The following is a 15,372-nucleotide window of genomic DNA, read 5'->3' as shown; positions in this document are numbered from 1 at the left end:
ATTATGGAAGTTTAGTTCGGTGGAGAGAAATAAATAATATATATCAATAGTACATATAGTTAAATTGCCTAGTTTACAAGGTGATTAAAAAGAGTTGCACCAAGATATTAGGTATTAAACTACATGACTTACGTGATTATATCAAGAACCTTGGGTTTCTGCCTCTTTTCCTCAAAACCTTGAGGAAATAAAGGAACCTATTTTGGTTGCTTTTGTAGCCACCAGTAGTGATAAGCTGTTGAGGCTCTGGGATGAATTAGATTATGGGATTGATGTATGTGATGTGATGGGGGCATATGTTGGAGATTTGTAAGTATATGGAAATAAACTTCCTGTAAGAATTTGTTTTGACACCTGTTCATATATATGTAATCAGTTATTGAGTACAGTTTTCAAAGTGTTCTATTACTTTTGGATCATCCTGTCGTAGAAGGCTGGAAGTGCTCTGAGAAAAGAGAAAAGTAGATTGAGGTAAGGGGTGATGTCTGGAGCTATTTTACAGTATTAAATAGGATGGTTGGGATAAGCTTTATTGAAAAGGTGATTGAAGAGACACTGATGTATAGAACAATCTTATGGACTCTGTGGGAGAGGGAGAGGGTGGGAAGATTTGGGAGAATGACATTGAAACATGTAAAATATCATGTAAGAAACGAGTTGCCAGTCCAGGTTCGATGCACGATACTGGATGCTTGGGGCTAGTGCACTGGGACGACCCAGAGGGATGGTATGGGGAGGGAGGAGGGAGGAGGGTTCAGGATGGGGAACACATGTATACCTGTGGCGGATTCATTTTGATATTTGGCAAAACTAATACAATTATGTAAAGTTTAAAAATAAAATTAAAAAAATAAAATTAAAAGAAAAGAAAAGAAAAGAAAAGGTGATTGTGTTTTTTGAAAAGGTGATTCTTGAGCAAAGGAAATTTGGGAGCTGGTTAGTCATTGGGATATCTGGCGGAACATTTCAGGCAAAGGAAACAGCTTGGGCAAAGGCAGTAAGGTGAGAGTGAGCCTGGCGTGCTGGTGGAAAGCATGGAGCCCCAGCCAGTGCGTCCAGAGCAGTGTGCGGAAGAGGAGTTGTAGGCAAGTTACAGAGAGCAGGGCTGGGGCATTCCTTCAGGGCCCGTAAAGTCATTTAAATATTTGGGCAGCACCCATTGGGCTCTGAGCAGAGCGATGCAAGATTTATCTGCATTTTTCCCCCCTCTTTTCTCCAGGCTTTTAAAAGGATCAGTCAGGATGTTGTGTTGAAGATAGACTGTAGGTGCCACACATAGAAGAGGGACGAACAAGGGCAGTGGCCCACATGGTAGTATTGATGGGTGTGGAGAAGTGAGTGGAATCTGGATATGTTTTGAGAGTAGAATTGTCAGGAATTCCTGAGGGGTTGGATGTGGGGTATAAAACAGGAGTAAAGAAGGACACTAAGGTTTTGGACTGAGCAATTGCAGAGAGAGAATTGTCTCTTAAATACATTTGAGGAAAGCTGAGGTTAGAGCACATTGGGAAGGGAAAGCAAAGTCAGGAGATTAGTTTTGGATGTGTTAAGTTTGTGATGTTATTAGAGAGCCAAGTGGAGATGCTGAGTAGTCATGAGACTGGATGAGATCACCAGCGAAGAGAGTGGAGTTGAAAAGGCCAAGGACCAAGCCCTAGGGCATTCTAGTAAAGGAAATTTAAGAAAGAATGGCAGTGAGTAGGCAGAAAACAAACTACAGCTATATAATAAAGTATTTATAAGAAGAAGGCGTGATCAGTTATATTAAATGATCTCCTTGGAAGTACTTTCTTTGGCCATACACAGTTGAAGCTGTGTAGCCATTAATGTTAAATGAACGAATTTTGAGATTACAGTGGTTTTCATTATCTTTTTGAAGTTATTCAAGTAATAGAAATCCATGCTTTCTAATATTGTAAAAATATAGCAAAATGTGGTAGTTTATATAAATTACACATGTAATAAAATGACGTAGAACTAGAAACACATGTTGTATGAATGTCAGATTCCTGGCTTTGACGCTATGCTAGAATTAGCATGAAATGTCATGTAACCATTGGGAGAAACAGAGGGAACACGGGACCCCCCATCTTCTCATAGAGGAAGAGACACCCAAGAGATCTCCCCTGGCCCTTCCCCCATGCCACAGGACAGTGAGAAGATGGGGGTCTGTGAACCACATACCCAGTTCTCACCAGACACCGTAACTGCCTGCACCTTGATCTTGGACTTTACAGCCTCTCTTGCATAAGGTCTCAGCGTCTTGCTTTGTCACACTTGGTTGGCAAAGCCACAGACTTCATGAGATGCAACATTTCTGCTTCTAGGTTCCTGCTCTTTCTATTACACCGTACTGTAATGAACACAAACTTTCACAGCAAAAAGAAGGCTTTTCCTTTTCTCTGAAGCACTCTGGCCTCAGGATTCAGCAAGAAAAAGTGGCTGTAAAGGACATATTTGCTTAGTGAAGTGCACTTTCCCCCCTACTTTCATATCCCTTTTTGTGTTTCTCTTCATAGTTGCTTGACTTAACATCCTTCTTAACATCCCTATACAATGAAAATACAAACTGACTGAGAATAGAAAAAAGTGATTGAAGCATTAAATGTACAAATTACAAGTCTGTTCCAGATAGACTTATATTAAATATAATACCCTTTTCAGTAGAGATTTATAGTGAATGACTGTGCATTCTCGGAAGCTTCAAGACATCTAGGAAAGGGCTGAGAGTTTACATCTGATCACAGTCTGTAATGGATTTCTTATCGGCAGTCTATGAGCTGTGCTAAGCATGTCATTAGTGCAGGGAACTAATTTTGTTTGGGAAAAGGGTGAGAAGCAAACTCTAGCCTCCATTCTGAGTTCATTACGACTTCTCAGGAATCTCAGCAGCAGTGTATTTAGTACAGTTTCAGAAAAGGAAATCTGTTAAGGTTAAGGAGGCAACTCTTCGGAACTTCAGACACTTTTTTTTTTTTCACTCTATATATGTAGAAGGCTCCATCTACAGTGAGCAGTTGTGAAGAGGTTCTTGCTCAGGATAACATGATCACAGACTTGGATGACCCAGAGGGACAAAGAGGAAGCTTGAGGACTCGGGAGGAGGGCTTCCTTTTGATTTAAGTTGGAGACAAACTTACAACACAGTCTGTGGGCCTGCAGCCTTCTCCTTCTGTCATCTGTCATAATTCTTCATGTAGTCTTCAACTTTATTGCCCAGGTCCTCCTTGTCCCACAAATGATGTTTGGTTCTGCAGCTTCAATATTCAGGGAGCATCAGAATTCAGAGGATCGGTAAACAGAGTTTAATCCCCAAACAACATCCTTCCGCGTCCTCAGGGGAGCCCATCCAGTGCCATCAACTGAACGTTCTCTCAGTAAGCTTAGACGTGTAGTTTGGCTTCATGTTCTGCAACCTCTTTAACAGTCTGTCTCTCACAGCATCCCTCTGAGCAGAGCTGGAGGTGATGGCTGGTGTCCGGAACCCTGTGAGGTCCTCATCCTGCTTCAGTATGCTTGCCTGTGCCAGCATTATTGCTCCCTTTACCCTGGGCATCCCAGACAGGCGAGACAAGGCCCTTCACCTTCTGAGATGGGCTTGCTGTTGATGTAGTTTTAGAGAAAGTCATACTACTTAACCAAGTAGCTTAATTCTGTTTATGGCAACAATGGTGCTTTTGAAAACATGTAAGATTCCCCCTACCTTTGGATGTATAATGATTCTTAATTAATTTGGAAATCAGAAAAAGTTACTTTTGACTTTGTGGGCATTAAAAAAGTCAGTTAAAAGAAGGAGTAGTTAGCACTTAAAAATTTCTTATCTACTTTAAAAACAGCCTATGTAATTTTTGTAGATAGTCCTAAATATGTTTCCTCTATTATAATTGAGTTTAAAAAAAAGGAAAAAAAGTTATGTTTAGTTAAACGAGAAGTTCTTTGTTACTGTAGTAAAACACTGAGAATATCTATATCTTCTAAATCTATTAAGCAATTTGAAATCTCTTTTTTTGGGCATGTTTGTTTTCCTTTAAATATAGCATTACTAAACATTGCATAAGGATGTAACTTGTTGAATTGACAATAGTTTTTAAACTTCTTGTTTAAAAATGCCACAAAATTCTGCTTCAGTAATACGCATCGATATGTAAAATTAAAAGATATCTGAGGTTTTTTTTTGGGTGACTAGCTGTAAAATAAATCTGAAAAATTATAAAAATTATGAATAGAGATTTAGGGTTTTAAATCTCTTTTCTTTTAAATCTCTTTTCCTTCTTGCCCTCCTAACCCAGGGTGGTAACTGCTTTTGCAGTTGTTTATCTTGAGCCTCCCTAGGCTTCCTCTATAGCTTGCCAGCGTTGCAACATCTGTGTAACTGACTCCTATTTTAGATCCCTTATATTAAAAAAGGTGTAAGGTTTTAAAATATATAATATGTACATTCCAAAGATGAAACCTCTGTTGGTTGAAGGAAAATATGCGTAAATATGTTAAATGAGATGAGAGATTTTTGAGAAGATTTTGCTCTGTCTAAACAATTTGTTGTTAATTAAAATGTTTTCATACAGAAATAATCATACATATTTACCGTACTTGACTGCTGTGTGAATGGTGGACAATACACTAATCATAGGATTGGTTTGACTATTTTAAGGTGTATATTAGAACAGGAAGGATAATTTGAATTGTCTCAAAAGAAATCTTGGCTCTATAGTATAAATTATGTTTTTACACTTTTGTAGCACTTGGATTTTTGATGACCTTTTACTGACTGATTTTAAGTGGTTTAATAGGCACACTTTGTACTTTGAAGTGACCTGCCAGAAGCATGTAAAACTCAAACATTCTCCTTTGGTTTCCAATCTTATCTTGTGTTGCCCATAATAAAAACGATCAGTTGTATGACTTTTATGACATCTAATATATAGAAAACAAAATTGTGTGTTTAATATCAGTATTTTTTTCTTTTTAGATTATCTGCAATGGTGAAATGAAGTAATTCAAGATGAGCAAGTTAAAAGTGATACCAGAGAAAAGGTATTGTAATTTTAAATACCAGTATGTGTAAATTGTAGACATAATACGTTAAGTGATTGTATGAAACTTTTTACTTTAAAATATATTTGTTTAAATGCAGCATCATATATTTATGTTATTTTGTTAATGTTTATTACTGTTTAACTTTTCATTTAAAGCAGGAGTCAGCAAACTTGACACATGGGCCGAATCTGACCTACTGCTTGTTTTCGTATGGCCTGAGTGGTTTTTACATTTCTGAATGGTTGGGAATAAAAATAAAAATGTGATCATATGAAATTCAAGTTTCAGTGTACATAAATAGAATTTTACTAGAACATAACATTTTGTATATTTTATGGCTACTGAATTTTTTTCCTTACGTAAGACTTGATCAAAGCACGTCAGTTTCCATAGAAAATTTATTATATATTTTTTATCTTTAAAGGCTTCTATGGATGCTCTTTTTAGTTTTTTTTTTTTGCCCCCTTTAGATTTTTTTCTCAACTATGAAGTATCTATTAAACATGTTTATGTACCTAACTCAGTGCTGAATCTGGGAGAGTAGAAAAGAAACATAATGCTTAATGCAGTGCTTTGCAGAAAAAGTGTTGAGCACGTTTCTAAAGATGTAAAATGAGCCCTATTCTCTTTCTACATGAGGCTTATAACCTGATGAGAACACCTGAACAAATGCAGTATAGTGCTTTAACCAGTATATAGTGAAGTGTTAAATTTTGAGATCCATGGAGTTTTATCTTTCTAGCTTTCTTGTTCAAGTGTCTGTACTGCAAGAGTTCTGCCTTATTCAGAGCTCTGATCTACTGACTCATCATCACGTCCTCTCTTGTGAAGTGAAAGTCACTCAGTCACGTCCAATTCTTTGCAACTCTAAGGACTATACAGTCCATGGAATTCTCTAGGCCTTCTTACTCAAGTTGGTAGCCGTTCCCTTCTCCAGGGGATCTTCCCAACCCAGGGCTCAAACCAAGATCTCCTGCATTGCAGGTGGATTCTTTGCCAACTGAGCTATCAGGGAAGCCCCTGTCTTACCCAGTGTAGGATCCATTGTTCATCATTCCAGTCTTGCAAATACCTGAAATGTTTTTACTTCACTTTGTATTTTTTCATCACACATACCTAACAAAGTCTTTCTCCTGGATAGACCTTTACTGAGTGGCTGAATGATATTGGAGGATGAATTAACTTAGAAGGTATTACTAAAATGATTATTGATAAACAGCCTGAACTGAGCCCAGCAATCCTAACTACTCTGGTTCTAAATTTTGGAATGACTGTTTTATACTTTTCAAACATTTGAAATTGTCAGATATATATGTACATATTCTCAGAAGTTGACCTAATCTTAGAGATAATACAATTTATTGTCCTTATATTTCTTGCACAAAATTTGCTTGTTCCCCTTTATTTGATTGTATCCTTTGCTTACCTTCCTGTTACTTTTTGCTACAAAGGATGTGTCTCTTTTCTTGGTCTTTTAATCATTAGTATTTTTCTCTACTGAATCTTTAATTCCTCAATTCCATATCATTTAAACCAGTCTGGGCTTTCCCATATTTAGACTGCACTGTTCTGTTACTGGGCTTCCCTGGTAGCTCAAGCACAGGACAGTACATTTCTGTTAATACACAGTTTATCTGATTTCCTCAAAAGCCAAAAAGTTTTAAATAGCCTATAAATGCAATCTGCATCTCATTTCACACTCTCCAATCACTCTTGTTTAGTTCCTGCATTATCCACTACACCAACAGTACGTGTTAAGGTCACCTACGAATTTTTAAACAGCTTTATTGAGATATAATCATCTTATAACAAGATAAATATAGTTTGATAACTTTGGCTTATGTACAATGGTTAAATCATTATCTCAGTGAAAATAACGAACATATTTATCATGCTCAGTAACTACCTATAAATGGAATGGCTGAAGCATATGGTAGGTCTGTGTTTCTTTTTAGGAAACTTAACAATGATCTGTTTTACAAAGACATTAATACCATCTTATAGTCTCTCCCACAGTGTATGAAAAGTCTAGTTCTTCTGTATTCTTACCAACACTTGTCATGGTCATTCTTTTTAAATTCTTACGATCATTCTTTTAAAATTGTAGCCATTCTAGTAGGGGTATACTGATATCTCATTGTGATTTTAATTTGCATTTCCCTAATGGCTGATGGCACCCTTATGGCAGAAAGTGAAGAGGAACTAAAAAAAGCCTCTTGATGAAGGTGAAAGAAGAGAGTGAAAAAGTTGGCTTAAAACTCAACATTCAGAAAACGAAGATCATGGCATCTGGTCCCATCACTTCATGGGAAATAGATGGGGAAACAGTGTCAGACTTAATTTTTTTGGGCTCCAAAATCACTGCAGATGGTGATGGCAGCCATGAAATTAAAAGACGCTTACTCCTTGGAAGAAATGTTATGACCAATCTAGATAGCATATTCAAAAGCAGAGACATTACTTTGCCAACAAAGGTCCGTCTAGTCAAGGCTATGTTTTTCCAGTGGTCATGTATGGATGCGAGGGTTGGACTGTGAGGAAAGCTGAGCGCCGGAGAATTGATGCTTTTGAACTGTGGTGTTGGAGAAGATTCTTGAGAGTCCCTTGGATTGCAAGGAGATCCAACCAGTCCATTCTGAAGGAGATCGGCCCTGGGATTTCTTTGGAAGGAATGATGCTAAAGCTGAAACTCCAGTACTTTGGCCACCTCATGCGAAGAGTTGACTCATTGGAAAAGACTCTGATGCTGGGAGGGATTGAGGGCAGGAGGAGAAGGGGACGACAGAGGATGAGATGGCTGGATGGCATCACTGACTCGATGAACATGAGTCTGAGTGAACTCCGGGAGTTGGTGATGGACAGGGAGGCCTGGCGTGCTGCGATTCATGGGGTTGCAAAGAGTCGGACACGACTGAGCAACTGAACTGAACTGAACTGAATGGCTGATGATGTTGAACATCAATTCATGAGTTGTTTGGTGCATTATCTTTTAGCATCTCTTATTTGGTGATGTCTCTTTCCAAATCTTCTATTTTTTGAAATTTTAGTGTTTTAATAATTGAGTTTTAGGTTTTTTTTTTTTTAATATTATGGATTCAAGTTGTTTATCAGATACTTGAATTGTAAGCATTTTCTTTCAGTTGCACTTCTTTTTTTTCCTTCATATTTTCTCCCATTCTGTGTGCTGTCGTCTCTCTCTCTCAATTTCTCTCTCTTTAATATTTATTTATTTATTGGCTGCGTCAGGTCTTAGTTGCATCATGCAGGATCTTTCCTTGTGTCACATTGTGTCACCTGACTCTCTAGTTGTGACGCAGGGCTCAGTTGCTCCAAGGCATGTGGGTTCTTAATTCCTGGTCCAGGGTTCAGTCCTGAGTCTCCTGTATTGCAAGGTGGATTATTAACTGCTGGACCACCAGGGAAGTTCCTAATGTAGTATCTTCTAAGATCAGAAGTTTTAAATTTAGATGATTTTCATTTGTTTATTTGTTCTTTTATGGGTTATGCTTTTAGAGTTATATCTAAGAAATATTTGCAGAACCCATATTATCAATATTTTCTTTTATGTTTCTTCCAGTTTTTTATTGTTTTAGATTTTGCATTTAGGTCTGTGCTCCTATTTGGGTTAATTTTTATATGGTGTGAGGTGTGGATAGAACATTTTTTTTGGCATTTGGATATTTGATTGTTCAGCACCGTTTTTAGAAAGACTATCCTTTCTCCACTGAGTTTCCTTTGTACCTGTATCAAAAGTCAGTTATTTGTGTAAGTGTGGATCTGTTATACTCAGTTTCGTTCTGTTGATCAGGATGTCCAGCTTAGTGCCTGTGCCTTACTGCGTTTAATTATTATATAAGAAGTAGTTAGATAAATAGTTATTGTTCTCTTCCAGTTAGAAGAATATTGTTTTCTAAACTTACCCATACTTAACTATTTAACTATTTCTACAAAGGAATGATAGTGAAATTTCCATTTTTCATTGTTCTTTGCTCAACAAAAAAGAAAAATAAACTTTTGTGTTCAGTATTTGGAAACAATAAAAACGTGATTAAAGCAAAAGTATTAAAAATAAATAAAAATTAAAGAGTTAGAAATGAGGAACAACCATTTCTGAACGATAATGTGCATATTTTGGAAATGATACCATATTGTTTGAAATTAAGTCTTATTTACTAAGACTACTGATTAAGTTTAAAACTTTGGTATATTTTAATGAATTTTTTGCTGTCAGATGTTTATAGCTTATTTACGAAGACGTGTTTGTTACCTGTATGCAATTTACATTTTATTATGAGAAGGTAAATAAAATTTATTTGCAATGTGAAGATAGTTTCTTTAGCTCTTGCACTTGCTTGGGAAATTATTTGTTGCAGGATGTATATACCATTGAGATTTTTGTAACATATAAAAAATTTATATTTTTAAGGAAATAGCTGTAAGACTGTGTGTAAACTCAGAGAATCAAAAGCAGTAGGAGACCACTACAGTGAAACAAATATTTGTGATAGTGTCTTTAAAATATACATTGGAAAGTTAACTTGACTTGATATACTCCACATCGGTCATGTTTTCAATTCCCTAATGTTCTAACTATTCAAGTAATTAACGTTATCAGTTATAAATGTAACCTCCCGAGGTTGGTTTTGGTCTCATTTTGATTCACCTCAAAATAGGGCAAGGGAGGGAAGATAAATTCTTATCTGAGTCTTTTTATTTAACAGTTTTCTGCTTTGCTGAAAAATTATAGTTTAAATTGTTCATTGAATAGCTGTATAGCTTTTTTGTTTGTTTTTTCTCCTTTACACTTGGATTTGCCAAACTCTAAAAATCATTTTTTTTTTTTTTTTATTATGTTGAGGTATGTTCCTTCTATTCCTGCTTTCTGGAGAGTTTTTATCATAAATGGGTGTTGGATTTTGTCAAAGGCTTTCTCTGCATCTATTGAGATAATCATATGGTTTTTGTTTTTCAATTTGTTAATGTGGTGTATTACATTGATTGATTTGCGGATATTGAAGAATCCTTGCATCCCTGGGATAAAGCCCACTTGGTCATGGTGTATGATCTTTTTAATGTGTTGTTGGATTCTGATTGCTAGAATTTTGTTTAGGATTTTTGCATCTATGTTCATCAGTGATATAAAAATCATTGACTCAGTGGTAAAGAATCGCCTGCCAAGAGGAGTGCAGGTTCAATCCCTGGGTCAGGAAGATTCCCTGGAGAAGGAAATGGCAACTCAATCCAGTACTCTTGTCTGGGAAATCCTGTGGACAGAAGAGCCTGGTGGGCTACAGTCCATGGGGTCTGACAGAGTCCTATTAAACCAAAACAAAAAATCATGCAGTAGGTAGAACTGCCCTCTAGTGTTCACCCTACAGTTCTCTCAACATTAGTGTCAACAGTCTTAGATTTTTAGATCTGAGTTGGAGGTGGCTTGGAATATTTTGTTCAGTTTTTATTCTGTCAGTGAGAAAAGTAAAAAATAGGAACATCAGCTTGCTTATTACGTTGTTCTTAATTTCCATTTGTTTGCCTTCCTTCAAAAAATTCATGCATACATCTATAATTTGTAAGAGTATGATTCTTAGAATCACTTAATTGCAAGCTGTTTTATTTTGGTAGCAGTGTAATTTAATTTAAAAATTTAAGAGTTACTGAAAAAAAAAAACTCTCACTTTGGAATGGAACAGAAGATGTGTTATGATCAGTGTGTTTCATATGTTTTTGGATATTTTTAATAGTAAATGTTCTACCTACTGAAAAATGTTAACAGATAACCTTAAAGAGAAATATTATTGGAGAAAACAAACAAAAAAACCCCTAATTAATAAATTTCAGAATTCCGATTTCCATAATGCAAGTTTCCCTTACATCTAAGTTACAGAATTGTTTTTAAAGATGTATTTCCTCTCTAGTGTTCAGACTCTGGTGTCTTAATACCATTTCTTACCAAAAAAACCCGGGGCTTTTTGGAGAAAGGGTTGATTCTAGATCAGAGCACAAAATGTACAGGAGAAGTTTAGAACAAGAGTTCTCAAACTCTGGCTAAGAACCCCCTTGTGGTCTTAAATTAATGGAGACTCCAAAAAGCTTTTGTTGATGTAGGTTACTTGATGTATTGATATTTACCATCAGATCAGATCAGATCAGATCAGTCGCTCAGTCGTGTCTGACTCTTTGCGACCCCATGAATCGCAGCATGACAGGCCACCCTGTCCATCACCAACTCCTGGAGTTCACCGAGACTCACGTCCATCAAGTCAGTGATGCCATCCAGCCATCTCATCCTCTGTCGTCCCCTTCTCCTCTTGCCCCCAATCCCTCCTAGCATCAGAGTCTTTTCCAATGAGTCAACTCTTCACATTAGGTGGCCACAGTACTGGACTTTCAGCTTTAGCATCATTCCTTCCAAAGAAATCCCAGGGCTGATCTCCTTCAGAATGGACTGGTTGGATCTCCTTGCAGTCCAAGGGACTCTCAAGAGTCTTCTCCAACACCACAGTTCAAAAGCATCAATTCTTCGGTGCTCAGCTTTCTTCACAGTCCAACTCTCACATCTATACATGACCACAGGAAAAACCATAGCCTTGACTAGACGAACCTTTGTTGGCAGAGTAATGTCTCTGCTTTTGAATATGCTATCTAGGTTGGTCATAACTTTCCTTCCAAGGAGTAAGCGTCTTTTAATTTCATGGCTGCAGTCACCATCTGTAGTGATTTTGGAGCCCAGAAAAATAAAGTCTGACACTGTTTCCACTGTTTCCCCATCTATTTCCCATGAAGTGATGGGACCGGATGCCATGATCTTCGTTTTCTGAAAGTTGAGCTTTAAGCCAACTTTTTCATTCTCCTCTTTCACTTGCATCAAGAGGCTTTTGAGTTCCTCTTCACTTTCTGCCATAAGGGTGGTGTCATCTGCATATCTGAGGTTATTGATATTTCTCCTGGCAATCTTGATTCCAGCTTGTGTTTCTTCCAGTCCAGCATAACATCGATATTGCCATTTATATTATGATATATCAATATAATTATATGTAATATAGTAATACTACCATATGATAAATTAAAATTGAGAAATTATTTCATTAAAAAATAGTAATCTATTTTTTAGATTATAATAATATAACATTATTATTATTGTATGTAATAATACTTTTACTAAAATAAGTTGTCAAAATAGAAGGTGGCATTTGCAATCCTTTTTTTTTCCAATTTTTTTAATTTTAATTTTTTGGTCATGCTACACAGCATGTGGAATCTTAGTTTCCCTACTAGGGATTGAATCCATGTCCCAGGCTTGGAATCCTGGTGTCTTTAACTACTGGACTGCCAGGGAAATCCAGAAAGTGGAATGTTTTATTAAATGTTTGCTCATTTCTTTAATGTCTGTCTTAACAGAAGACAGCTGGATTCTCTTGTCTGCTTCTGAGTTCAGTGTGTCATATATTAGTATACATATTATATATGTTGTTGTGCTCAGTCATGTCCGACTCTGTGACCCCATGGACTGCAGCATGCCAGGCTTCCCTGTCCTTCACTGTCTTCCGGAGTTTGCTCAAACAAATGTACATTGAGTCAGTGGTCAATGGACATCCTCTGCTGCCCTCTTCTCCTTTTGCCGTTGTCTTTCCCAGCATCAGGGTCTTTTCCAGTGAGTTGGCTCTTCATATCAGGTGGCCAGAGTGTTGGAGCTTTAGCTTCAGCATTAGTCTTTCCAATGACTGTTCAGGGTTGATTTCCTTTAGGATTAATTGCTTTGATCTCCTTGCAGTCCAAGGGACTCTCAAGAGCCTTCTCCAGCAGCATAATTTGAAGGCATCAATTCTTCAGTGCACAGCCTTCTTAATGGTCCAGCTTTCACGTCAGTACATGAGAAGCTTTGACTATATGGACCTTTGTTGGCAAAGTGATGTCTTTGCTATTTAATACACTATCTAGTTTTGTCAAAGCTTTCCTTCCACGGAGCAGGCATCTTTTAATTTCATGGCTGCAGTCACCATCTGCAGTGATTTTGGAACCCAGTAAAATCTGTCACCACTTCTACTTTTTCCCCTTCTATTTGCCATGAAGTAATGGAACTGGATGCCATGATCTTAGTTTTTTGAATGTTGAGTTTCAAGCCAGCTTTTTCACTCTCCTCTTTTACTCTCATCAGGATACTCTTCAGTTCCTCTTCACTTTCTGCCATTAGAATGATATCATCTGCACATCTGAGGTTGTTGATATTTCTCCCAGTAGTCTTCATTCAAACTTGTAATTCATCTAGCCTGGCATTTTGCATGATGTACTCTGCGTGTAAATTATGCAGATATCTGAATATTGACACACTTTATTACACAGTTTCTAAAAATTATATTTATTAATATCACCACTGATTTTTTCATGAAATTTTTTAAGTAGGGGAAGCTGTCAAGGTCATGATAGTAGATCTTGGTTTTCCAAATAATGATTACATATGGAGAGAAGTGGATGGATTTGAGATGTTTAGAGATAGAGCTGATAATGAGTTGAGTGTGGGAAAGGGAATCTGGATTTTTGTCTTGAGCAACTGATGGTTTATGTGAGTTTGGGAAAGTTACAATCAAAGAGGAGTAGGTTGAGGCTGGAATTAAATGTAGGAGCTGGGCAGTGTATTGATTTTGCAGCTGTGGGGTTTCATGAGATTGCTTGGGGCAGTAGAGTAGGGAGAGTGAGGAGAAGAGGGCTGAGTATAGAACTCTGGGGGGTCTTCAACATCTAGAGATTTGTGGGAGGAGTAGCCATGAGAGGAGATCTAGAAGAAGTGGCCATAGGATGAAACTCAGGTGTGTGTGGAGCCATTAAAGCCCAAAGAGGAAAGTGTAGACAGAGGAGCTGACTTGGACAGCGGTGAGTATGAAAAGAAAAGCTGTGACTGCAGGAGGTTTTGGGGAGACCTCACAGTGTTAGAAACTAAACTTTGAAAAAGTGAGCAGTATGTGGGAGGGCAAGTACAGACATCTTCAAGGAATAGCTGAGAAGTGGGGTGCTAATTACTGGGAGCTCCTAGATCGTGTTGTGTGCCAATGGGTATGATGCGATTGCACGGGAGAGCTAAATGATGAATCAGAGGAGGATCAACTGGAAGGAGCAAATACACTAGAAATGCAAGAAGGGCCGGGGTTAGGCATACAAGTGGAGGAATTGTTCTTTGTGTCTCAACATACCAGCAAAAGAAAGCCTTTTAAAAGCAAGTCAGAGCACATCACTCTTCTCAAAAACTTCCCATCTCATTTACTTGAAAAAAGTCAACATCTGTACAGTGGCCTGCAAGGCTCTGAATGATGGTGCTGTCTTCTGCATCACCCCCAACTCTAAGTCTGCTGCTGTTCTTAATTGAACACAGCAGGCATGGTCCTGCCTTGGTGATTTGATGATTGTTACAGCTCTTTCAGTGGGTATCTGCACTGCTCATTATCTTACTCCTTTCAGGCCTTTCCCTGAATGGTGCCCTCTCGAGGTTTTTCCTGACTATGCTCTCCAAAATTGCAGCCATCTGCCTCCTTGCCCCTTTTATCCCCACAACCTGCTTTTCTCCATAGTGCTTCCCACCACCTTAATACTATTTATATAGTTATTTATGTATTTTCTTTGTCTCATTAGAATGTTCACTCTGAGGGGCAGTAATTTTTGTTTGTTTTGTTCTCTGTTGACAGTATCTAGAATGGTACTGTCAAATGGTACAAATGTATAATGAATGAGAATAAGGAAGAAAGAATGTGGGAAGAGAATCAGAGAGGTTTAAGGTGCTGGTTGTGTGAAGATAAGCGTTTTCTTCTTTGACTCTATAATAGTTGTGAAGCAGGGTGCTAACTGAAAAATGGAGTCGGGTAGAAGGGATGGTTAGAGTCTGAGGAGAGCATAGAATGTGTAAAAAGCCTGCTTGGTGGAGGTGGGGAACTGGAAAGGTGAACTTTCAGGATGTGATGGAAGATTGCTGGCAGGATTGAATGCACCTTTGTGGTTTTTTGAAATAGAATGTTTCTCACTTAAATCAACTGGATGTTTGCAATATTAAGCTCTAAAACAGATTAAGGATATGTGACATGTGTAAATGCTTAATGTTTTTAGAAGGGTAGAATTTTGATTTGTTTTTAACAACTGATCTTCATAGTATTGAATTTACAATTGATGTAGAATGTGCCCTAATTTAAAGTAATATTCTTTTTAGCCTCACCAATAACTCTAGAATTGTGGGACTCCTGGCTCAGCTGGAGAAGATCAATACTGAATCTACAGAATCAGATACTGCCAGATATGTTACATCAAAAATTCTTCATCTGGCTCAGAGTCAAGGTAAGCTTTCGTCTCTTGTTT

At 37.5% G+C, this 15,372-nt stretch overlaps 1 protein-coding gene and 1 pseudogene across 3 annotated transcripts in view; one reads left to right on the top strand and one right to left on the bottom strand.

The window, feature by feature from the left end:
* The window catches only part of AGTPBP1 (ATP/GTP binding carboxypeptidase 1), a 191,923-nt gene that overhangs the window by 26,016 nt on the left and 150,535 nt on the right, over window positions 1-15,372 (top strand). For 2 of the 3 annotated variants that reach the window (XM_061426061.1, XM_061426060.1), the window contains exons 2-3: window positions 4,970-5,034; window positions 15,227-15,351. In XM_061426061.1, the coding sequence (XP_061282045.1) occupies window positions 5,003-5,034; window positions 15,227-15,351 (157 nt within the window). In that variant the 5' untranslated portion in view covers window positions 4,970-5,002. Of the gene's footprint in view, window positions 1-4,969; window positions 5,035-15,226; window positions 15,352-15,372 lie in introns of those variants that run through there. The other variant, XM_061426062.1, reaches the window with a different exon arrangement.
* On the bottom strand, window positions 3,066-3,552 carry LOC133252982 (NEDD8-conjugating enzyme UBE2F-like; annotated as a pseudogene).

Source organism: Bos javanicus, chromosome 8 (assembly GCF_032452875.1).
Source record: "Bos javanicus breed banteng chromosome 8, ARS-OSU_banteng_1.0, whole genome shotgun sequence".
NCBI lineage: Eukaryota > Metazoa > Chordata > Mammalia > Artiodactyla > Bovidae > Bos > Bos javanicus.
The sequence above is the reverse complement of the archived record's forward strand: the minus strand, read 5'-3'. Positions and strand labels throughout refer to the sequence as shown.